A 25,978-nucleotide genomic window follows, 5' to 3' on the forward strand; every position below is an offset into this window, starting at 1 on the left:
TGTGTGTCTCCAGCTGGACAGAAGCAATCAAGAAAGCGGTGGATGATCTGAAGCAGAGTGGGCCCGCTCTGGGGGGGCCGTTGTCCCCGGTGGGCGGGCGTCCCCCGTAAGTCTTTTTCCGCTGATTAAGTCGAAATCTAACCACGCTATAGATGAGATGAACTCCTATTTAATGACTGTTGGTAACTGTTTTATAAGAAGAAGAAACCCCTCCTGGAATATTGCGTGATTGGAAAATAACGTACTTCTGTGGTGGTCCGCAAACTTTGCTTGGCATGGCCGCAGCACCACCCTCACCCACATTATACTACAATCACAGGACCCCTGTCATGGGGTTGTTCCGTACTTGTTCACCTAGCAGCCTTATGGGTGAGGAAGCATTCTAGAATCCCACGACCCCTTATCCACTACCAGTCGTCATGGTTTCCCCTAAGATCCTAGAAAGGTTTAACCTGCCTCCCTAGCCAATATGGCGACTAGGTCAATATGGTATACAGTGAGGGTTTACACAGCAACAGACTCATAATTCACTCTTTCATACTGACTTTTTTGACTCTGATCACCCCCCCCCCCCCCCCCCCCCCATCTCTCTTTTCTTAGGCACTTGGTCCCTTTGAGTCCAACCCTAAATGGCAATTTCAAAAGCAGCATAGGTAAGAGAAGGACTATCTTTAACTCATCAGTACATTTCATTTCATTATTTTTTTTACATTATATTTGATATGCAGATATTATTATATTATTTTTTGTCGTATATATTGTTTATGTGCAAATGTTATTATTATTTGCATTCATTTCTAGCATTGGAAATTTGCTGTTTATTGCTTTATATTAATATTTGAACTCTTTATAATATGTTTGTACACAATAAAGCTTCTTCATAAAACTATATAATATTGATATATCTTTTTATGCCTGAGCTCAATGCTGTCTATGTCAATTTCATTTTATTCTAATGTCATCCATCTGCAGTGCAGGATAATGACAGCCTCACAGAAGACAAGTCTCCATACCCTCAGCATTCTGTGATGTATTACCTGTCAGAGAAAGGCTTTGACCTGTTCGCTACCCCCAACAGTGAACAGGAGAAGGTGGCCGAAAATGCTCTTGATGATGGTAACATTTTATTTTCTTCTTCTTTCTTTTCGATTGCCTTTTATCTATTGCGACACTAAAGCTGATTGGCATCCTGTCCTCCAACAGTCACAGCTCTGAAAAGGCTATTGGTCAGCAGCATCAGCCTTTCAGAGGACTCTATGCCAGAAGAGGAAAATGGCAAGGATGATGGGGGGTCAGAGAAGCTAGAGGACTGTACAGACGGCTCTAAGTCACCAGGTACATGACCTCGCCTGCTTCCTAAAAGAGATGGGTTCTGTTTTGTCAATGGGATGGGACCGCTACTCCCTCATGTTCCCCAGGGGTATGGTTATGGTTTGTTTGTGGGAATGTGTGTGTGTGTGTGTGTGTGTGTCTGTGTGTCTGTGTGTCTGTGTGTCTGTGTGAGAGATCTGATCCTAATTTACTACGGAGATCCTAAAATAAACTGTTCAAATATATATGCATGCTGTATAATGTGGACAAAAGGGAAGATAGTACAAAACATATTGTTTATTACCCTTTTGATTTTTTTTTATCTAGCAACGGCACACCCAATAATGATCAGCTATGTCGTGTTGTCATATCTGACCACATGGCACCATAAGTCACCCGCCCTCTTCCATCCACAGAGGACCGAGGCCCCATAGTGGGGGCCTCGCAGGTGGAGGGTGGCCCGGGAGGAGCCGAGTCTGGAGGAGCGAAGGGAGTGGAGGAGGGGGGCATCAGTGCACCCCTGGTGCTTTCCAAGGAGAGGGTGGAGGAGGTGTACAGCCGCCTCCAGGGTCTGGAGGAGAATCTGAGGAGACTACAGGTGTGTGTGTGTGCGTGTGTGTGAACAATTAAGATGAATGGAGAACTCAAGTGAAACCAATTACAAATGTTGTGACATTGAATGGAGACATTAAATAGAGGAGTATGTATTTACAAGACCTTAAATCAGCCCGTTGGTCTAGCGTGACATGTAGGGAGACAGCATCAGGAAGCAGAGCTAAAGATGGCCGACCTAACAGGTAGAGGATGACAAGAGGTGGGCTGAAGCGAGACGCGCTGAGGGGCGTCTCAATCCCCAGTCCCCTCTCTCCTGGGAGAATTATTGAAGTACGGGACCAGGCAGGCTATACTTTGGACAGATGAGCCGAAAATAGCAGCAAAGAGAAACAAGCGAACAGAGGAAAACCACTTAACCACTGCTGTTACCGGCGGCCTGAAAATTGCTTTGTGAAATTGGACTTCTCTGACAATGGCCATTATGTTCACTATTGTGTGTGTGTGTGTGTGTGTGTGTGTGTGTGTGTGTGTGTGTGTGTGTGTGTGTGTGTGTGTGTGTGTGTGTGTGTGTGTGTGTGTGTGTGTGTGTGTGTGTGTGTGTGCTCGCGCCTTACACGTTGTGATGTGTGTGTTGTAGACCATGGAAGAGGCACACCATAAGCTGCAGATGGCCTTGTCAATGTTCTCCCTGGAGGGAGGAAACTTCCAGTGAGAAGCAACGCACCTGTCAGCCAGGTGAGAGCACTACTAACCCTCCTAAATAACAGCTAGTTAGGGTGTGGATAAACACCCCTCACTAACAGCTAGTGTGGGTGTGGATACTCACAGCTAGTGTGGGTGTGGATAAACACCCCTCACTCACAGCTAGTGTGGGTGTTGATATACACCCCTCATTCACAGCTAGTGTGGGTGTTGATATACACCCCTCATTCACAGCTAGTGTGGGTGTGGACACACATATTTTAACCTATCCTATCTGTGATAACTGTGGCAATGGGGACAGACTCATTATTTAGCAAAATGCCCACCTCATACCTGCTCATAAATGTATTACAATTCACTGTTGATCGCATTGGATGTGTGTGTCTGCTAAATTATTTCATAAAAGTAGTCAACGTTGTTTCTCCTCTTCAGAAATTGCTGTAGGTGCCTGATTGAAGTGCGCGATTGACTATTGGAGGACGGTCTGGAAACACTCAATGGTCGCGTACAAAACTGCTGCTGTTTGGGATGTGGAAGGTCGACGCCCAACCAGGAAGTTCACGCAAGACAGGATGGGGGAGGGGCTTTGTCTGCAGTGCACTGCTTGAGTGGTGAAGCAGGGAGTGTGTGTGTGTGTGTGTGTGTGTGTGTGTGTGTGTGTGTGTGTGTGTGTGTGTGTGTGTGTGTGTGTGTGTGTGTGTGTGTGTGTGTGTGTGTGTGTGTGTGTGTGTGTGTGTGTGTGTGTGTGTGTGTGTGTGTGTGTGTGTGAAAAAGGAAGATGAAGTGAGGGAGGACAGTTTTATGAACAGTTTTCAAAAAATGTTTAGCGATTTTGCTGTGCGATGGATGCTGCATAATAAAGTGTGTGGAGAGTTGCTATGAGACACATACACACCAGACACAAACACATGGACAAACAATGAACATAGAATTATGTTGTGTAAGAGAATGGATCTGTACGTTTTTTTTAGCATTGTGGTTTTCGGTTTCAATAATGCTTAGTGCCACAGTGTTGCAGAATTGCAAACAAATCCAGAAATCGTTTTGGTAAAAACAAGCTCTAAACCTAAGGTTTGAAGCTTTTGCATGCTGAATCATTTTAGAAAAAAACCTTCCTGTTACACTGTTAAATACCCATACTTAACCATGTATAGAGCACAGATTAGAATGAAGGGTGTGCATGCGGACTATTTTGGAGTGGAGTTACTGTTGTAATTTAGATTGGATTATGAACAAATAACAGAATCTGCATAAAAGAAGATATATAGATATATATACATGCATACATACTTACACACACATAGTATCATGATAGCTGTTTGATCTTCTTATGATCGCTGCCATTATTTATTCCTTTGGGTCCTTTCAGGGTTTCTGCTGCTTCTCTGGGAAACTTACAGCACGAGGGGTTGGGGTCAAACCATAAGAAGTTCAGATCCAGAAGGTAGATTCAAGTTGCGCTGCAGTGATAAAGCATGGCATCTGAAAGCCTTCCTGCCTCGTTTGAAGTATTGAATGCAAAATAGACATTTTGAAAGCGAAGACACGCACATAGACGAGCATAAAGACACATACACAAGACCCAGTGCCAAAGCAGTGCTCACAGGGGAGAGCAGATTATCTGGGTTTTTTATTTTTCGCTTGCCTTCTGATTGTAATGTCTGCACACACACACACACACACACACGACATTAGGTTGAGTTACATTTTTTGATTGTATTATATGCTGTTGAGTATGTTATTAGTCAAATATTATATTATATTCGATAGTAGCAATGTTTTTTTTGTATCAAATTTGACCTTTTTTCAAGAGCTGATTGTAATTATTCTTGATTTACTTTTTTGGACTGGTGGATTTGAACTGTGGTGAGGCGCACAGGACCAAAGACAAAAACGCTGTACCGCTAGATCCTCATGCTATTTAATACAATTATGACAACGCTTTTACGCATTACTGGCACATGAACGTTTGCTGGGTTGAGATGGATGTACAGGCAGGTCGGCAGTTGGGAGGCGTTATTATCTTATTCTTGTTAATCCCTTGTACATGCTCATTCCATTCATCCCATACTGCCGCGTTTTATGAATTTCCAGTAATAGTTACAGTATAGGTGATTAAAAGGATGTATATTTTATAATTATTGAAGCTATTCTGCCCCCAAAGAATTTGCCTCTTATACGCATATGAGAATGAACCGGACAGCATTCAACAAATGCACTGGTTTTCTTGGGGACAAAAACACCATGGTCTACAAGTAAGACTGAAGGTTTGCTTCGGTCTCCACGGGACCAAGACAGTACTACAGTGCTTCTGCCAGTCAGTCATTGCCATGACCATACTGAACTTGAGTGAAACCAATTGCAAACAACCACCAAGCACAACAAGGGCACATATAAAGTCAAATTAAGTTTGTAGCCAGGGCCAACGCAGACCTACTTGGTACACATTCTCACAAGTACTGTAATGACGGTGATCTCTGATATGCACCCTCCTCATGTGTAGCCGCCAAACTGTAGCCATCTCCGCCCTCATCCAACCGCACCATTTTTTTTCTTTGTCTTTTTTACCCGCCACATCTTCTACTCTGAACCAGAAGACCTCTTAGGCCCCGGTTTCCCTTTAGACGAGTGAGGGACCAGTAAGACTATGAGAGACACACACACACACACACACACACACACACTCTGAGGTAACCAGGTCACGGAGTGGGTTTGGTTATTGTTATTTGTATGTTTGTTTTGTTTTTTTAAGCCTTAATCTAACTATGCCTATGAGAAAGAAAGGATTGTTCATGGAGTTTTTTATGGGGGGTTTGCAATACGCTGAAGTGGTGCCAAACCCATATGCCAAATTGAGTAAGCATCCAGTTGGCCAATAGGATGAGGCTAAAGAAATAATCCGGCCCGCAGGTATTTATCCTCCATTGGTTTGCATTCATCAGCAGTGGATAACCGCCTTACACCATCTTACAGTAATACCTTGTCAAACACGCTCGCGCAGGGAGAATGACTACATCTCTGTCTATCTGTCTCTCTGTGCTTATACCTGATGTATCCTGTATTCCAATGGATAGATGTTTAGAACATTTATTATATAGTTTGGTGCCTTATGACGGCCTGGCTGCTGTTCCCCCAAAAGATGGTTCTCCACAAACAAATGCACGTTTTATAAGCCCTCAGATTGATGAATTCTTGGGAATGGTTTTCCCATCAGATAAAAAGTTGGTCTCCTCGATGCTGTTTATATTCACCTTCAGGATCACAAAAGGATTTGTACTGATCTCGTCTTCAGACAAGGATCCATCACGCTGTTAATAAAAAGTCTAAATGCAAGAACATATATATATATATATATTGTGTATTTGGGTTTGGATTTTTCTCTTGTAAGAGGGTTTTAATGTATGCTTAAGAACCATTGTGGTACGTTCTTTCTTATTTCTTTTCCTTTTTTTTTTAATAAATGGGGGGAAATTAAATCAATCGTTTGTTGCTTTGTATGGGTGTCATCTTTTTTAAGTTCTGCATGGAGGCTGAATTTATATTATTCACATAAGTTGAGATAATATCTTGTGACCCATCTTGACAATAAGCATTGCTGACATTTGTAATTTTTGCAGAAGAGGTGGTTATTCTGTTAGATACACTTTGTTAGGTTTAGCTTAGCATTATTCAAATACTTCTTCAAATCATTCAAGCATACATCCTGCTAGAGGAAAAGACAAAAACAAGAGGCGTATGTACTGAACTCTGCACTAGTATATTGGAGAAGAGTATTTCTGACCGTGTTTAATAGAGTGTTCCCGTGGGTTTTAAACAATTTAAAAGAAGATGGTGTTGGTTATAATCTTCCTCCTGTGCAGCATTGTTTGTGAGTATTCCTGGTTATTGGACGCAGTTAATGAACAATATTTTCTTCATGTTTAGTTGTAACTTTATTACTGAAGCTATTGCTATTGTTAAAAAAAACTGGAACTACGAAATTACTAATGAATGAAACTCTTACAAATTCATGGTTTAATTTATTTCAAACGGTGAGAAAATCACATTTCTCATTTGTATATGCTAATAGCTACATTGAAAAATGTAGATAGTGCCAGTTAAGCTAAAACTAAGATAATATTTAACTAACTTTTTTCAATATCTTTAGATTAAAATACATTTAGCAAAAACATAGTGTTTGTTTCCTGGTACGATGGCGTGTTCTGCTCTGTTGATTACATTTCCTGTCGCCACAGATGGGGGTTATAAAATCGTTACCATCATTACTCATGACGCCTACTAAAATCAATAAATTCTCCAATACAGTAAAAACTCCCCTCACCCCACCAGTTAAAAATAAACAAATCACCAATAATCTCACTTGGTCCCCTGAAAAGCGGTTTCCAAGGGCCAACAATTGAGGGTCACCCTGGACGCTGACCGGCCCTTCGTGAGAAAGCAGGTGCTCGAAGCGGTCACTCTGGAGTGCTGCTACAGAAAGAGCAGCGGGGACTATGTAGCCCACACCTGGATCATCACCAACAGCACCTATGGCCTTCCGCGGGTGAACGTGACTGACCTGCGTTTTAAAGACGAAACGCCCAAGAACCCTAGCAAAGTGTGCCACAAGCTAATTATAATGGCGTTGCAGCCCAGCGACGCTGGCTTCTACCAGTGCCTCCTCAACAACCGCAAACACAGTGTGAAAGTCCTGTCGCACGGTACCTTCCTGCAGGTCTACAGTGAGTATGGGTGTATTCGGGAGGGCTTTGTGTTATTAGTAAAGTGCTTGATGGGGTGTTGGGACTTCCAGTGCTGAAGGGTAAACTGTGTTCCATCCCCAATGGTCGCCTTACAGCCTCCTTCAGCCAGACGCCCTAACCTTTTACCTGCTCCTTAGTGACATGTACTACTGTATGGGAGATTATTATAAAAGCGTCGGCTAAATATTTAATAGTAATATTTTGTTTATGTTATGAAAGCCACTAATCCAGTTGAACCTAATGCATGGCTACGTTTCAATTTTCTTCTATAAATGAAACTTAGTGTCTGAAATGCGTTCGACATCCAAGTTAATATTAGGTCCCATGATAAACTTTAGCCGTGCTTTTTGCATAAAATAGCTAATACTGGAACTGGGAGTTTCAAGGCCCATTATCCTAAGCACCAATCAGGAGGCAATAAGACTTAACCCATGATGTCAAAGAGTATGCAACATTGCAGCAGCACCAATGGTTTTACCAAGCAGCTTAATCTGGAACTATTTATATCTACATGTTCATTTCAGAGCATAAATGTTACAGACCAAATTTGAAACGCCGGTATAGAGATTGTAATGTACAGCTACAATCACAATATCTCAAATTGAGTCCCTCGAGTTTGCCAGCACTTTGAAAAGTTCAGTGTATCATTTATAGGATTTGATTTTATTGACAACATTGTCTGAATCACTATCGATCAGTATTGACTAGAAAAAGTTCAAAAATAAGATACAAGCTATAGTTCTAATGTTACACACTGCTAAAAAAAACCCGAAGAGGAACCCAGTGGCTTTACTGTGCATGAAGTGAATGTAATCAGCTTTATCGTTGATCTGCTGTGATGTGAGCAAGGCAACCGCTCAATAGTTAATGCTGGTTTTGTATACAGAGTACATAGATAGGCTACATCAGTAAATGTTAGGGTTTACTATGCTTGACCCCATAACCACCCATCTTTCTGCACAGAGCCGATGGGGAAAATACTAAACCTCAGTGAGAGCGTGAAAAACAACATCCTGACCGCCCAGGGGATTCTGCTTCTGCTGTGTGTACTCCTGCCCGGGGCTAAACTACTCTTCAAGGTCACAAGATGCATTGCATAAAGCAACCTTACTTTTACAACATTAACTGGCTGCTCAGCGGTTAGGATTTTGTTAAACCTGCAGTCACTTTCACAGAACTGCTTAATGTTGATAATACCCTGCCTACATGATGCAACCAGCAGCATACCGGACCTACTTATGTATAGACTGCTTCCCTTTGGACTGCAATCACACATTTTTCTGTTTTGCTAAAGAATTTGTAGTCATGTGAGACGACAATCCAGTCTAGCAATGTACATAATCATCATAATCAACATCATCATCATCATCATCATCATCATCATCATCATCATCATCATCATCATCATCATTTTTATTATCTTCATCATCATAAACATGTTTACTCCTCGTTCTAGACCAAGCAGATCCATGTGCTGGAGAAGAAGAAAGCAATGAGGGAAGAGGAGAATATATATGAGGTACATCACAGGCAGAACACAAACTTTCTATTATTCTCTAGTCTCAGCTCAGAGTTGTAAAGTGATTCACAAACACTTTGAGGAAGCCGGTGGCGGGTGACTCACCGGAACATTCTGAACTGCATCTCTTTCTTGAAAGTGTTCACAAACAATGACCAACATATAAATGAAAGTGCAGTCCATTAAGCGATTGACCTATGCATTAACCTGTGTAATTAACTGATCGTCCGCCACTCTTCCACCATTCCTGTTCTTGTCTAAGGGGCTAAGAATAGAGGATTTCAGCTCTCCTTACGACCAGATCCAGCGCGCCCCGGCTGAGACGAACTATGAGGATGTGTACAGTGAGGGCGAGGCCAGCCTGGAGAAGCCTTGAAGGAAACGTTTTGCTAAACTGTTTTAAAAAGAGGTGTGTGTGTGTGTGTGTGTGTGTGTGTGTGTGTGTGTGTGTGTGTGTGTGTGTGTGTGTGTGTGTGGGTGTGGGTGTGGGTGTGGGTGCGGGTGTGTGTGTGTGTGTGTGTGTGGCTGGTGGGTAGGACAACTTAGGACATTTGTTGTCCTACCTTTTAAATACCATATCATAACGTTTTCATGCGTGTCTTTTACTATACAATGTGGTGAATTGTTGTGCACAATATTGACTTCTATGTGCCGAAATGTGCTTATTCACTCCGTGATTAAACATTTAGAAACAAGCGTCTGCATTCTTCACTTTGGTGTAAACCCTCGTCATGTGGCGTATCCAAGGCGATCACCGGTTCAGTGGACGCGCTTTATCGTAACCAAGGGCAACGGGTACGTGCGTAGGGAATCCAGAAGCCTCGTCATTGGCTACCTGTGTGTACCGCTGGTCGATGACTGGACGGCTGCGTGGCGTAGGCGTGTCTCCTTTACCAGGTAGGGCGTGTAGAAAAGATGTTTCGAGGCGGCGCGTAAACAGTTCGAGTGAAGATGGCGTCTGTCAAAAAGAAAGGAAGCGGAGTTGAAAAAGGTGTGAATGGAAGACGTTCGTCCAAGCATAAAGAAGGGCCAGTTGGTAAGCTACAACGCGACACAGCTCTTCGTCTCCGTATTGCTTTGGTTATAATTATTTGTACCGCAAAGGCTTTTGAACATTGCATGTGACACTAGGGAGCTGTCATGCCGCTAGCTAATGTGGGCGTCTCTTTCCCAGGCGCTCTGATTTCACGACGGAACACCCGCAGCGGGATGCTCCAAATGAGCGTTATAAGCGAAAGGACGGGACTTTCATTTACATGGGTTTAGCGGCGAGGGATAAAGGTTTCCGTCACAGGCTTCGGTTATTGCTTTGTCTAAAATGGCCGTACAACTTAATAATTACTCAACATATCTTTGTTATTCTTGTCATGTTATTATTATGCGTCTAAACACTACCCGAGGGTTAAGAGAACGGAAATTGTGGTGCATTAAACCGGGATAACGTAATTCATCAGGATCCTTCCTCAGTCCAAGCAGCTAGCTACAGCTTTGAACATGTCTCTCAACTCACTGCTTCTGTTTTTTATTTGATGTAGTGGAGGCTGACGTTATTATTTAATAGAGATGAGGGCAACTATGATTTTTTTTAATCATCTGTCAACTTTACATGTATGTTTTAGTTGTACATCTGTTGTATATCTGTTACGTGTTTTTCAGCGTGACGCGCTGTTTCAGTTTGTAGCGGAAATGTAACGTTATTAACCGACAAAATAACCATATTTATATTGTATCATTATTTAAATAACGTGCCATGCTCAGTGGCTGTTCTTCACATCATATCAATCCATTATTACTAATTTCTGTAAACGATACGATTAAACTGGATGTTTACCTGACATTGACATTTGCACTGCTTGCTTGTTGAAAGAATTCAGGTCAGTGTTTTCCATACGTTTTGTTGAATTGGTATACTCTGGAGTTGCTCATGTACACTAGCTATTATTTACTATCGTACACTAGCTCCTCTCTTGCTCTAGTTTGTGCTTTAATCAGCTCAGTGTCTAAAGTATTATCTGAAACAACATACACTTAATGTATTATCATCTTAAGCTAGTGCTTTACACTTCTCATAGCCCTGTCATACATATATGGCTCACTGGTGTGTTTGTGCCTTATTTGAGATTTATAAACTCATTTTTACGCACACTTTACCAAATAACATACCATTGATTACTTGGAGGGCAATGATGAGGGCCATGTTTCCTGTTGTACCTATTTAACTGTTGATTAGACACTATCCCTCCTGAGTGAATACAAGTAGGTATTTCAGATGCACAACATGTCATTAAGCAGCAGGTAATGTGAGTTAGGCATATTGTTGTTTTTTGACAGCAGACTCAAAGTGATATGGTGAAGGGAAACCCAACTGTGTAATGCAAAGGGCAGTGGCGGCCTATTTTTACTGACTTCCTGTTTGCTTCGGGCATGTTTAAATACAGGATGTGTGAGTGGAACAAGGGTCAACACCTCCCCCCTCCCTTGGATGTTACACCCACCTCCACGGTTCCTCAGCTAGGCCACAGATGATTATTACACACTGTATATTGAAGGGAGTGGTATCTGGGTTATGTAGTAGAAAAAAAACACTGGAGCCGATCAGGAAGGGGTCTGACAGTATAGCAAGTGGCACATTGCACAATACAAATAATTTGGTGTGAATATTCAGCATCATTTGGCCAAATGTCCTTAAATTACTTTGATGATACTGTTATGACCAATGCAGCCACATCTTGATATTGGCCTTTCCTGTCAGCGTGAATATTGATATATGTGAGACATTGTCCAAGATGGACTGAAGCCTAGACAGCATCCTCCTCTCTGCCACGGTCGCCAGGGTGTCCAGTTCCTCCCCCACAACATCACCGGCCCTTCTAATCAGTTTTTCAAGTCGGTTGGTGTCTGCAACCTTCATCCCACTGCCCCAGCATGTGACAGCGAAGAAGATTGCACTGGCTACAACAGACTCATAAAACATCCTCAGCATCGTCCGGCAGATGTTAAAGGACCTCAGCCTCCTGAGGAAAAAGAGTCGGCTTTGGCCTTTTTTGTAGACGACCTCTGCGTTTCTAGTCCAGTCCAACTTGTTATTAAAGTACACCCCCAGGTACTTATTCCGTATTCCTCAACAGTGTCCACTGGGACCCCCTGTATGGAAACAGGGGTCACAGCTGCTGTTTTCCCCGGAATGAAGTATTGTACATCAATGTTATGTTTTATGCATTCTGCAGGTGCTAATTTCCAGCCGTATGTTTAATATCTGATACTGTGCCTGATATCACTATATCTAATATCAATGTTTTCCCCCAAAACACTTCTTCTGGAAGTCTCTGAGTTTATAAATGTATATGAAAGCCACAGTTAACCACTGGCTAATTGAGTATTAAATCCAAATTAAGACAGCATACGGCCATAATCTCCGCCAGGGTTTTTACTGCAGCAGCTTCCTGGCTGATGCCAAGTGGGCAGGAGGTCAATGGGTGTTCCACGTGCTGCAGTCAATAGGAGGGAAGATAAGGACGTGGAAGGTACTTCAGAAATGTCAGATAGACAGACAGACAGACAGAGACACACAGTCTCTAGGAGTAAAGTAGAACAAGGTCAATACACAACATATAAAAAAATGTACGCAGTATGTAATACATGCTACCAGCCTGACCTTTTTGGAAAAACATGATCTCTGTGTTCTAGTTGTCAAGGCTTCATATGTTGTGTGTGTGCTAGGGCACACGGACACACGAACTATTTTCCCTTACCACATTGTCCCACTGTCAACGTAAACAAACAGCTGAGGTGAAGGGGGACTCTCCTCCCCCCCCCGTTTCCCGAACATGATTTACTCAGAAGCAGCTATGAAAGCGAGAGAGCCAATCACAGTGGCCTGTCTCTTTTCCTCTCTCACCCCCAGCCCCCCCCTTCTCTGTCTCATTCTCGTTCTCTTTTTTCCCCTCATGCTCTCATTGTTGTTCTGGAAGAGAAGAGACTCGGATGAACTTGGATGCCGGTAAACCAAGTCTTATTTGTAGTTTTATTCAATTGTACCTTTCAGACTTACCGTAGATAGTTCTCCTTTAGGGTCTAGGTTTCACACACACACACACACACACACACACACACACACACACACACACACAGACACACACACACAAGTAACAGATCTGCACGCTGGGGCTACGCTGCTTGTTTTGCATGACTTATTGATGCTTATTCTCATCCATATTTTAAGTATGGACTTAAGAGAGACATAAATTGTCAATTGATTTGGGTTGATAACTGTGCTTTCAACTAAAATAATAGAGTTAAGGTAATTTGTGTGCGTATTGATGCTTTACTATCGCTGTATTCACATCACTTTACTAGAACGTGTGAATGCGTGGTCTGCTGACTGTTGCAATGCTCGTAGCACACAGTAGCATCTTTCTGGCCTGTTAGGTTGAGCCGTGGGCGCCATGGCAGCATCAGTGTGTGTCGTTGTCTTCTCAGTCGGCAAAGCCTAGGGGTTTAATGAGCATCACATGAGGACCAACCTTACTGTAAGCCCAACACTGTATTTCATTACTTCATTTCATGCACATCAGTGTCTCTATTCAGAGCAAAGGTTAGCAGTGCATGCTCCAAGTGATGCTGGTAGCAGCCCATACTGTAGAGGGTTAGAGGTAGGAGCCTGCAGTATGGTGGCTGGCCTGTGCTGACCAGCATGCATCGGTTACACACGATGATGACCCTTTGTTAAGTTAGGTTGAAGTGTGCCCTAGGCTTGGTATCTTTGGATCTTGCTTCTGCAGCAGCTCCAGTTGATCCAGGCAGCACCTGTTCATGTCAGCTTGCCCCCATTGGCTCATATAAATGTAAATGAACTGCATTTATATAGAGCTTTTCTAACCTTTGGCCACCCAAAGCGCTTTACAATATTTCCTCACATTCACCATTCGCGCACACATTCACACACCGACGGCGGAGTCAGCCATGCAAGGCGACAGCCAGCCCCGTCGGAAGAAGTTAGGGTTAGGTGCCTTGCTCAAGGACACCTCTACACTCAGCTAGGAGGACCTGGGGATCGAACCAGCAACCTTCAGGTTACCAGCCAGCCCGCTCTACTCCTGAGCTATTGCCGCCCTCATCCCAGCCAAGTGACCATTGCACATCTTCGAATTAACCGATTTTAATTTTGGCATATTTTGCATGGTCTTTCCAGCTGTGTTGAGTCGTGGTGGATACCAGACGAGACTAAAGGCCCCCTTGTGCACCGTTGGGGGGAATTTGTGTTTCTTTCTTTGTAGGATGCCTGTGATTGTGTTTGTCAATGAGTCCTGAGCTAGGCCCCCTGATTATTTTCCTTTTTCTCATCTTTGCTGTTCAACCAACTTAACTTATTCAGGGAACTAAGATGCCAAATAAATTTACACATTGCACTATAGTAAGAATGCGTGTATTCCTACATATATATATATATTGTGTGCATATAAATAAGCTCGCTCAGGCAGCTGCGCGCTCACCTCACCAATGTACACAAGGCGCGTTGTTTGAGCATGTTGTGCCTGTTTTTCTTTAGGTCCCAGGCCATGTTAATTTGTTATACTGTAGACTCTAACGGTGAGACCATACTGCTCAGCACGCACGTGTTAGTCACTGCTCATGAGCGCAGCACATTGGGAGTTAGTTATTTATTTTACATTTTACATTGCACTCATTTTTGACTGTAAATGTATTCTAAAACACTCAAAGGTTCTGCATTCAATTCACATATTCGTCAAAAGTGTTTAAAGTATATTTAAGGTATCAAAAACTACGTTTTATAGGCTTTTTTTTGTTTTGTTTTTAATCGGCCGATTAAATCGCAATCGTAATTTTTCTCTGAAAATAATCGGCATCGGCATCGGCACTCAAAAACCTATATCGGTTGGGCCCTAATGTTAAGTAAGGTTAATGAATGCCTACATTTTTTAAAACATGATGTCATTCAGCTCTCTTCAACTTGTTCCGAAAGATGCCCCTCAATTCTACACACTGCACCTTTTAAAGTCTTATTTTGTATGGCATCCATTTCCAAATCACACTATTTCATGCATTTTAATGGCTACTTATGTATATCTACTTTCTTAAACTCCATGGGAGGTAGCACAGACCCAAATGTGTGGGGACATTTGCCTCTGGCCTTCTGGTGGTGTCCATGGTAGAACACACTGGCCTGGTCTCTATTTACGAAGCTTAATATAGACAGTGTGCAGAAATAGCACAAAGATGGAAAGCAAGCACGCAACTTTAGCATGTGATGGTGGGGGGGGGGATTCATGACGTCATATTAGCAATATAATTTTTTTAATGTCTGTATGATATAAGTTAATATTCAGCGATGTGAGGTGTAGAATGAATTATGGAATGGCTGTATCGATAGGCTCTCTTTGTAGGGAATGAGCTCAAAGACTACCATGAACTTCCTAACATGAGCTACCTTTATCCTTTATTTGTAATTGTATTAGTCTTTCCTTTTTAAAGTTTGGCCTACCCTAAAACTGTCAAACCTCTCTTGGTTGTGTTACCGATCAAAAACTGGAGGAATCTGAACAATGTTTAGTGGAGAAATGGCCTCCAGAAAAGCTCAAGTTGAGCAACCAATGATGGAGAAAGGACTCTGACATCATTGTGATCGGTGTGTGTGTGTGTGTGTGTGTGTGTGTGTGCCCGCATGCACCCGCCTGAGTGTGTTTGTGGGTACTTCTTTATTACGTGGGATTGAGTCATAGAAGTCAGCAGCGTGGGATTCCTCTTAATTTTGGACCGAGCACAACAATGAATCACCTGTCCTCACTCACTCTCAAACAGGAAATACTTACATTGTATTTCCATGTCATAATATGTTTATCCAATATGTATAAGACATCACAGCTCTGTGAGGCATTATTTTCAAGAGCGATGCGTTGTATGGGGTCATTTGTATTGCATGTTTGTTTGGTAATGTTAGAAACACCCGGTTCTCCTGCCACACAAAGAACGAACGTGAGACTGGGCCTGAGTCCAAACTTCCCTCACTATGACTCCTGGCAGCCCAGGCTTTGTTACTACCACTCATCCAGTGCTATGCTGTTTCAATAGCGGATGTAGCCTGGCGGGCAAAGGGCTGCCAATGTGTGTGAACATCGTTACTCACACTATTTACCGTTCAGCAGAGGTTTTTCTGTTGTTGATGAATGGCATGACCGTTGCGTCGGTAGGGCTGAGGCATCTTGCTTAAGGATGCTTGAGTTGTAGGTTGCGGACAGGTTCTGGACCCGCCCCAACGTATCTGTTCCTCTATAATCCACCAGCTTTCTTGGTACCGTTCAACATATCCGGCTACGTGCCCTGGGTGTCTGTGTTATGGAAACGCACTCAGGTGTCCCTGCTCCTGCTCACACTACACCAAGAGGGGCAGCCAGCAGGGAGCTGAGACTGGGTATATTCTCATGTTACATGGGGAGCAATTAGGGAGCGAGCTTGTTAAGACAGACAGACAGACAGACAGACAGACAGACAGACAGACAGACAGACAGACAGACTGACCTGTACAATACAGTACAGTACAGTACAGTACAGTGTAAGCAGTTTGTTTGATGAAAAGTAATTGAAAGTGTGTGTTTGGCAATGTGTTTTCCAAACTAATCTGGTTTGGTTAACCACTCAGTAAGTGTGCCAAGCAAAGCCCTCTCTCTATCCTGCTCCAAGTGTTTCTGTCTGGATCTCGGTGGATTTCTTTGTGCAGTTAAGCTGCCAGATTTACATCATTTAACTTCAGCGCCTGCTTAACAAGTTTCCGATCGATGCACCGCCGTGGGCCAGGGCGATGGCCATGGATTAGTTATTAGAAGCAGAAGAAGTTTATTTTGAGGGGGCGGGGTGGCGGGATGCGGCAGATGATACCCCTGCTCTGTACAGTGTCTGTCGATTACCAATGTGGGGGTTGGTGCTGAATATTATCGGCCTGCTCTGGGCTCCGCAGGGAAATCACCGCCAAAGAGCGAGCAGTAAAACCGCAGCCAGAAACGCACGAGAAAGCCTACTTTCCGTGTCCTAGCGATAGATGTTTGGAGCTACCAGGGTTCATAAAAAAGAGAGATGGAGACAGTTTGAATGGCAGGGCCAAGCTAGAAAGAGCCTTGAGGGGGAAGGAAACACATCCTGCTGACATACCCTTGAGCAAGATGGTTAATCTCCACCGGTTGTGGAATTGACTTTTTGTGGCACAGGTCTTAAGCGAAAAGGGCTCAGATCTACAGAGGCCGAATTAACATGCATGTGTTTGTCCAAAACATGAGCTAATTAACTACCGGTATGTCCGTCACATCTCAAAGTTCCCGACTGGGATTAATAAAGCACTTTCTCGTCTGGCATTCTCGCAAGATAGTCTAGCACAAGATAGTCTGCTAGGCGGTTTGACTCCCAGCCGTAGTGTTCTGTGGTCAGACCACAATGTCCACAGTCTCCCCATAGGCATCCATAAACAGACAACCCATTAAGGTGTAGGGGGTGTGGAATCGACTGGCATCTGGCAGAACCACTGGTACAGGCCACTGTGGCTCCTCCTATGTCGTTGGAAGGGGGGGGGAATTCAGTTGGTTGTACTCCACAACATCACTCATTGATGCTATTGAATCCTTCCCCTTGCATCTGTGTGCGCTCCAAAATGACCCACGTATGTACAACGCATTAACAATACAGTAATACGGCAACGTTTGTCACTCTTCCCAGTGATGGACACCAGGGCGATTTTCGCGGCGGTCCACGCGGTGTGTGAGGAGAACGTCGCCTTCTTCTCAGGCGGCGCCAAGGGGTCCCAGGGGGATGCGGCCCGCAGGCTGGTGGACTCCATGACCCTCATCCAGGAGCACGCTCGGGGCCTGGAGCCCGTCATCCACGGCTTCACCTCCGTCTACCACCACTTTGACTTCGACCCGCACATACCCGCCAATGGCTACCGCTCCCTGGTCAAGGTGAGGGTGGGTGTGTGTGTGTGTGTGTGTGTGTGTGTGTGTGTGTGTGTGTGTGTGTGTGTGTGTGTGTGTGTGTGTGTGTGTGTGTGTGTGTGTGTGTGTGTGTGTGTGTGTGTGTGTGTGTGTGCGCGCGCGCGTGCATTTTATTGGAGGGATGTTCTTCTGAGAAAGAGGCAAGCGATAGTGTAACACTGTACCATAACCTATGATAAGTCAAATCTTCTAAAACGTTGATTCACTCAAATTCTCTATCAAACAAGCTTGGGTTGAAAAGAAATAACACTTGAAAAGAAGACGCCCTCCCTTCCTGAGGTTCTCTGCCTTGATCACATCAGCCACTGATTACGCACTCACCCGCTCACATTGGTGCAAATTATTGACACACACTAGTGCAATTCCGCTGTTCTGTTTAATTAAATTGTCCCGCATTTGTTCTGTACACAGATTCGCATCACATGTATTTTCAAATCAGTCAAATGCTTCTGTATGCTCTTCATCAATAGGGGTTTTGTCAGAATTTGAGGATGAATGGTTGAACTGGCTGTAAATAATGTGCGTAATAAGCCAGAACGGAGATCTCATGGGACTCCATCCGCTGTCATCACGTCTGTTTTATCACAGCCTTTTATTGTGAAAGTTCATTAGTTTGTAGAGGCAGTCGGTAACTTAGCTTAGGTGCTGCGCCTCACCTATAGACCACTGTGGGGAACCCTGAATTTGTTGTTTAATGGGCCAAGTAGCTCTGTATGCAACAGTTTTCTGAATGATCGCTTTATTGATTGTGTGCAGGTGCGTGTGAATCACTGTTTTACATTTTACATTTAGGGCATTTAGCAGACGCTTTTATCCAAAGCGACCAAAAAAAAAGTGTATGTGTTTGTGAGCATGTCTTCATGTACAGTAGGCAATAGGTTTGTAATTCCTCTACTGAGAAACGCATACAATCCATACCATACCTTATTATCTGGCTTTGTTTCAAGGTTGATTATGAGACCTCAAGATAGAGGTATTTCTTAGAGATAACGCACTCCCTCACTCACCTCTTCTGTATGCAAAAGGTAATCTGCTTCGCAGCTGGTTATTGATGACCAACAAAGGCTTTCCTTGGCTTTAGCAACTCCTAGAAATCTAGTGAACGAGCCAACATGTTAATCATTACAAAAAGTGCTGCTCTCAAACATAGGGTAACCGCTTGTTACTGCGGTGTAGTTTGACACAAGCTCACTACCGTCCGGTCTCCCTTTAGTCAAGCATTATTGCACTCATCTTTTGACCGAAGACTATATCCCTTTGGTTATTTTATAATAATTTAATTTGCATTTCATTGTTCCTCTTTGCCTGAACTCCATTTACATATGATGTGAAAGCTAAAATAACCTCAGATGAACCAAAAATAAGAGAGACTTGAATTAAACATATCGCTTTATTAAAGCGCCAGTGAACTGACTGTTTCAGCTGGAATTCGAAAACTACAACATTTCAATGAATGGGCTTTCATCATATAACAAATATTATCACGTTTAAAGCAGAACGGTTTGGGGTTCAATGGCTTTTTAACACAATTAAAGAAAAATTCACTATCTGAGGCTTTCTAACATTAAGATGAGTTATCCTAGCCTACCTATGCTCCCTAGTAGCTAGACATTTTGTTGGGTGTAAAACGAGCACTAGGCATCCTGCTCCGCCTTTGAAAAAACAAAGCTCAGACGCGCCACTTTGGAATTTTCCCCGTATGTCATCATAAGGGGAGATGCCACCTCCCCTTTCTCTGCCTTGCCAGCCCAGAGAATTTGCCCCGCCAATGAGCTATGAGCCACGCGCGTGTGTGCGTGCGTGCGTGCGTGCGTGCGTGCGTGCGTGCGTGCGTGCGTGCGTGCGTGCGTGCGTGCGTGCGTGCGTGCGTGCGTGCGTGCGTGCGTGCGTGCGTGCGTGCGTGCGTGCGTGCGTGCGTGCGTGCGTGCGTGCGTGCGTGCGTGCGTGCGTGCGTGCGTGCGTGCGTGCGTGCGTGCGTGCGTGCGTGCGTGCGTGCGTGCGTGCGTGCGTGCGTGCGTGCGTGCGTGCGTGCGTGCGTGCGTGCGTGCGTGCGTGCGTGCGTGCGTGCGTGCGTGCGTGCGTGCGTGCGTGCGTGCGTGCGTGCGTGCGTGCGTGCGTGCGTGCGTGCGTGCGTGCGTGCGTGCGTGCGTGCGTGCGTGCGTGCGTGCGTGCGTGCGTGCGTGCGTGCGTGCGTGCGTGCGTGCGTGCGTGCGTGCGTGCGTGCGTGCGTGCGTGCGTGCGTGCGTGCGTGCGTGCGTGCGTGCGTGCGTGCGTGCGTGCGTGCGTGCGTGCGTGCGTGCGTGCGTGCGTGCGTGCGTGCGTGCGTGCGTGCGTGCGTGCGTGCGTGCGTGCGTGCGTGCGTGCGTGCGTGCGTGCGTGCGTGCGTGCGTGCGTGCGTGCGTGTGCAACACGAAGAAGTGTTGTACACTTCTTTGTTATTTGGATAAACGTTCGGCTGCTGGTGGTATGGCGCATAACACGTTGTTTCTTTGACGTCTCTGGCATTTCCACAATTAGACTGTAGTTGGGGTTATCGTTGAGCCCCGCTGCCCGCTGCCACGAGGCACCACCACCGCGAAGCACCACCGCCCGGCAGCGGGCAGCGGGCAGCAGGCAGCAGGCAGCAGGCACCAGGCAGCGCACGGTTTAGTCTACTTCAGATTGATGTGGAAGTGGAAGAACCAGAGATGACGGAGAACCTGACGCAGTCATTCGTGATTCATAATTTCGTCTGGAGGCGCACACAGCTTTTGGCTGTGATAATATGTATTAGATGATGTTATTTAGCTATAGACCTCCAGGACTGTAGCGCAAGTGTTGTATACTTCTTTGTTATTTAGATAACCGTTCTGCTGCTTGTATTTTGGCGCATAACACGTCGGTTCTTTGACGTCTCTGGTATTTCTACAATAAATTATTATAGTTGGGGTTATCTCAGCCATCGTTGAGCCCCGCTGCCCGCCGCACCACCACCACGAAGTACCACCGCCCGGCAGCGGGCAGCCGGCAGCGGGCAGCCGGCAGCCGGCAGCGCTCGGTTCAGTCAACTTCGGAAGTGGAAGAATCAGAGATGTCGGAGAACCCAACGCAGTCGTTTGTGACTCATAATATTATCTGGAGGCCCACACAGTTTTTGGCAGAGATAATATGTATTATATGATATATATTGTGTTGTACACTTATTTGTTATTTGGATAACTGTTCCGCTGTTGGTGTTATGGTGCATAACACGTCGGACTCTCGTCTCCGGTATTTCCACAAAGAGACTCGTAGTGGGGTTTATCTCAGCCATGGTTGAGAAGGAATTGGGGGAAATGAACTTTGGCTTTGACTCCCTGAAGTACGTGAACCACGACATGGAGGAGAAAGGGATTGTTGCCCGCGATTGTTTCCCGCCGGAGCCTCGCTGCCGAGGGACCACCGCCTCGGCAGCGGGCAGCGCTTTGGCACCGCCGCCTCCTGCAGCGGGCAGCGCCGAGGCGGTGGTCCCTCGGCAGCGGGCAGCGGGCAGCGGGAAGCGGGGCTCAAGCGGGCAACAATTCCTTTCTCCTCCATGTCGTGATTCAGTCTACTTCAGATTGATGTGGACTTGGAAGAACCAGAGAAATCTGAGAACCCGACGCAGTCGTTTGAGATTCATAATATCAGGGCAACACCCCCACTCTCCTCCTTGACCCGCCTCTCTCCTCCTCATTTGCATTAAAGCTACAGACACCGAAACGGCGCGTTTGGGGAAAGCTTAATGTGCGACTGGCTCGTAGTGGCTGTAATTCTGCTCCACGGCTGAACGTCTTCAAATACTGTGTTAGGGGCCCACTAATATCTATATTAAAGCATTCATAAGGTAGCATGCCGTGGGACCTTTAATTTAACTGTGTTGAAGATTTGCCGACATCTTACATTTCAATGCAGAAATGTACCATGTATTTTTGGTCCATGTTTGTTTCTTTCATCTGTAATATTATAATTTCTCGTCTGTCGAAGTTCCAAAATTAGAATTTTTATTTTGAGTACAATTTTTTTAATGTTTCCTTGGTATTGATTCCGATTCAGATTCAGAAGACTTTATTTGCCATGACATGTAAACATGTTTGGAATTTGTTTTGGTACAGTGGAGTTTACAACAGGACAGACAAGACAGGACAAGACAGTGCAAAACCAACATAAATAGTGCAAAATTAGTGAGTAAATAAATAATATAATAAATATAGAGTGCCAAAGTGCAGAGAGCTCACGTGATTGGGTACAACAGACCATTAGATCACTGAGTGGGGAGACTGGTCAGGGGGGGGGGCAGTGCATTTAGGAGTCGGATGGCCGTGGGGAAGAAGCTGTGCGAATGTCTAGTTTTTAGAGTCTTTAGTGACCGCAACCTCCTGCCTGAAGGGAGCGGAGCGAAGAGACCGTGGCCTGGGTGTGCTGGGTCCGCCATTATCTTCCTGGCCCTCCCCAGAGCCCTGCTGTTAAACAGGGCCCCAAGGGGGGGCAAGTGGCATCCAATCACCCTCTCCGCCGAGCGTATCACCCGCTGCAGCTTGGCCTTGTCCTTGGCCGCTGCAGCGGGGAACCAGGTGATGATGGCGGAGGTGACGATGGACTCGATGATGGCCGTATAGAAATTCACCAGCATGGATGTTGGCAGCTTGAATTTCCTGAGCTGCCTCAGGAAAAACAGCCGTTTCTGGGCTTTTTTCGTGAGGGCATCGATGTTTGGCCCCCACTTCAGGTCCCGAGAGAGTGTCACCCCGAGGAATCTGCAAGACTCCACGGTGGCGACTGGAGTTGGCTCGTTGCAGTTGTTAATTTTCAACCCTGCTCCTTTGTCCCCTTCTTTGTCTCTGTCTCTGTGTGTGTTTGTCTTTCTCTCTGTATCTCTTCCCCCTCCTCCCCCTAAAAGGTGGTGCGCTGCTGCATTCTCCACATCATCCACAAGGGGCGCTACATCAGCAGCAACCGCCGCAGCATCTTCTTCCGTGCGGCGCACAATGCGGGGGAGATGGAGGCCTACTGCAGCGCCCTGTGCCAGCTGCGCGCCCTGCTCTACCTGGCCCAGCGGCTGCTGCACGACAACAGCTACGGAAACCTCTTCCTCCAGGACGAGAGCGGCCTCAGCCAGAGCTTTGTGCGGGAGTACGCCTCCATGCACAAGGGCTGCTTTTACGGCCGATGCCTGGGATTTCAGGTGTGTGTGTGTGTGTGTGTGTGTGTGTGTGTGTGTGTGTGTGTGTATGTGTGAGTGTGTGTGTGGTTGAAGTTGGTTGGTAGCATAGGGTAATGGATAATAGGGGTATATAAGATAACAATTCCCGTCCTAAAAGCAACGAAAAACATTTGTAATCACGCAAGGTTTGGAAAACAGTATGGCAGAGAGAGCAAAAAGGGCCTGATTTGTGCACATAATATAATTAATAAAAATAGGGACACTTCATAGTAGTGGGACTTTATTATACTACTATATACACAGAAAGTAACAATGAGGACTGGGTGGTCACTGGTCAGTGGAGATCATAAAGGTAGGGAATCGAGAATAGAGAGAGCAAATAGGTGGATCCCAAAGTATCATTTAAGTCTGAGAACATGAGGAGTCCCTGGTGACAAATGCAAAGGAAACAAAAGTGATGCTAATCAGTGAACCAACAACGAATCAGTGATGGATAAATCAATCCGAGATGTGCATCATAACAGTATAATCACGTCAAACGTGCTGTTTTACATGAGCTGTTTTACATGAGCGAGCGCAAGGGGAGCAAAGCCCCCGGGGGCTGACAACCATCGCTCTCCCTAAGGGCTTCAGTCTCATTGTTCAACCAAATCAGAACGGTACAAGGAAACCACTCACGGCTTGGCCGTTTTTTTCACCGTTTACAGGAACAAACAAGTGAATGTTACATTATAAAGTACCACTTTTCAGCAATTAAAATAAAACATTGACACGTTTTAGTTGTGACCGTAAATTAATATAATCTCTTCCCTCGTCAACAATCATGACCCTAAATTATGATTAAATAAAAAAAAGATATATATAGATGTAGTACCGAACCAGACCGAAAAAACGTGAAACAATCCTACACTATGACCCACCTGAACAGTTAAAGCCCTAGTGGCTAGGCTAATGGACTGACTGCAGGAAGGTACTGTGTTCAGGGTTCGATTTTAAGGCCGGGGTTGTTGGACTCTGTAGAAAGGTACTGGGTTCAGGGTTCGATTTTAAGGCCGAGGTTGTTGGACTCTGCAGAAGGGTACTGGGTTCCCACAGACGCCTGCCCTCTACCTTCGCTTAATAACTGTACCCGCTGTTACCGCTTTGGATAAAAGCTGAATGACTAAATAGTTCAATGTGATTGACAGAAAAGCCTAATATGAGGAGCAGAGGTGTGCGAGGTGGGGATTATCCACTAATTGGACTTGTTGAGGGAGGACCAAAAAGAATACACTATAATGATGGAGCTTCCTTCGTTGTTTTTGTTGTTGCTCATGAGATTAGTATTTTTTTATTACTCTATATTTCTCTTAACTTTTTTGAACTCAAATTGTCTCCGTCTGTCTCTCTTATGCAGCCCATCTCTCTAAATCTGACAGCATTTTTAAACCAAGAGATTCATTATAACATAAAATGGTAATTCATTAATCCAAGGCAGGATTATTAAAAATCCACTGTGAGGGGTTTTGGCTTATTAATGTTGTGGTCATTAAAGTGGTGTTTTTTGTTTGTAGATTCATAAAGGGTTCTGAGCCTGACTCTCTCCCTGCTCTCTCCAGTTCAGCCCGGCAATCCGGCCCTGTCTGCAGACCATCGCCATCGGCCTAGTGGCGTTCGGAGAGAACTACAAACGACACCAGTCGGGAATAGGTCAGTGAAGTCCTCAGCGTCCGCCACGGCCACGACGGCCGCTGACGGCATCTTGTCCTCCCTTCCCCTGCTCCTGTACCACGCATACACACATGGTTAAGCCATTGATTGTGTACCTGTTTTGATGTGGGTTTGGCTTGGAAATGCTCTTTCATCTGCCGGGGAGTCCCATGGGGCCCTGGCTGATGTACTCACATGCATATTTAACAATGTTTTGAACGTACGGTCAGATATTGAAGAACACACGCTTTCGCCCAAACACACTCTCGTACATGCATGCTTAAATATTGAGTCTCTAGAAGAGTCCACACACATGCATAACACACACACACACACACACAGACACACACACACACACACACACACACACACACACACACACACACACACACACACACACACACACACACACACACACACACACACACACACACACACACACACACACACACACACACACACACACACACACACACAGTGAGTGCAAACTAAAACAAATAATCCTGTGCCCTTTGCTGCACCACAGTGGAGGCAGGCAGTATTGCACCCTATGGTGAGTTGACCCCCCTTCGCTGCTGTGAATAGACAGACACATTAAAGATGTGTGTAGATCCAGGGTTTGTTACTCTTCCCTTCCCTCTGCTTCCCTATCCTGAATGGTTTCACAGGCCCTCAGCTGATGAGGCAATCTGTATGGGACAAAGGAGAGTGTAGTGGCTAAGTTGTATGAATCTCCAGCGAAAGAGCACTGGGTTTGATACCCATAGTCTGAATCCGACCCATAGACACCCTTGAGCAGGATGCCCTAGCCCCTACCTGCTCCTTCAGGATGTGTCTGCAAGCCGTCCTCTTAAGCTATGTCAAGGTCAAAGTCAGCTTTATTGTCAATTCAAAGATATGTGCCAGACAAATAGAGGAATCAAAATTGCGCCTCTGAACCACGGTGCAATAAGGAGAAAGAAATCGTTCTCCTTATTACAGCGGTCTGCTGTCCTGACCATCCCCACCATAGTTGTCCTGGGCAATATTGGAAACGGATTAGTGTTAAAACCCAGCTGTATTTCTGATTGGCAGTTGAATCTGCAGGTCCTCTGTTTCAGCTAATCGAATTTCAAGTAAGCTATTTAGTGGCAATTAGCTGATGGATAAATCAGTAAACGTTTCAGTGCTGTTAGCGAAGATTGAATGTCCAATGCAATTGATCTCATCTGACAGGCTTGATGACAGCTGAGCTGGTCTCTCTCTTTCTCTTTCTTTCAGTCTCTCTCCTTCGGTTTTCTCTCCTCCACACTTATGAAGCAAC

General features: G+C 45.0%; 2 protein-coding genes across 10 annotated transcripts in view; both read left to right on the top strand.

Moving 5' to 3' along the window:
* The window catches only part of arhgef1b (Rho guanine nucleotide exchange factor (GEF) 1b), a 38,317-nt gene extending 32,273 nt beyond the window's left edge, over positions 1-6,044 (top strand). For all 7 annotated transcript variants that reach the window (XM_060064127.1, XM_060064129.1, XM_060064133.1 and 4 more), the window contains 7 exons: positions 14-106; positions 601-653; positions 973-1,116; positions 1,204-1,335; positions 1,728-1,909; positions 2,504-2,601; positions 3,001-6,044. In XM_060064127.1, coding sequence (XP_059920110.1) covers positions 14-106; positions 601-653; positions 973-1,116; positions 1,204-1,335; positions 1,728-1,909; positions 2,504-2,578 — 679 coding nt within the window. In that variant the 3' untranslated portion in view covers positions 2,579-2,601; positions 3,001-6,044. The remainder of the gene's footprint in view (positions 1-13; positions 107-600; positions 654-972; positions 1,117-1,203; positions 1,336-1,727; positions 1,910-2,503; positions 2,602-3,000) is intronic.
* A 3,636-nt stretch (positions 6,045-9,680) lies between these two features.
* Positions 9,681-25,978, top strand: part of lipeb (lipase, hormone-sensitive b) — a 39,654-nt gene continuing 23,356 nt past the window's right edge. Inside the window, exons 1-5 of one of the 3 annotated variants that reach the window (XM_060064144.1) lie at positions 9,681-9,865; positions 17,551-17,792; positions 22,723-23,007; positions 24,585-24,675; positions 25,202-25,228. In XM_060064144.1, the coding sequence (XP_059920127.1) occupies positions 9,781-9,865; positions 17,551-17,792; positions 22,723-23,007; positions 24,585-24,675; positions 25,202-25,228 (730 nt within the window). In that variant the 5' untranslated portion in view covers positions 9,681-9,780. Of the gene's footprint in view, positions 9,866-12,800; positions 12,830-17,550; positions 17,793-22,722; positions 23,008-24,584; positions 24,676-25,201; positions 25,229-25,978 lie in introns of those variants that run through there. The other 2 variants (XM_060064146.1, XM_060064145.1) reach the window with 2 other exon arrangements.

The sequence above is a fragment of the Gadus macrocephalus genome, chromosome 11 (assembly GCF_031168955.1).
Source record: "Gadus macrocephalus chromosome 11, ASM3116895v1".
Lineage (NCBI taxonomy): Eukaryota > Metazoa > Chordata > Actinopteri > Gadiformes > Gadidae > Gadus > Gadus macrocephalus.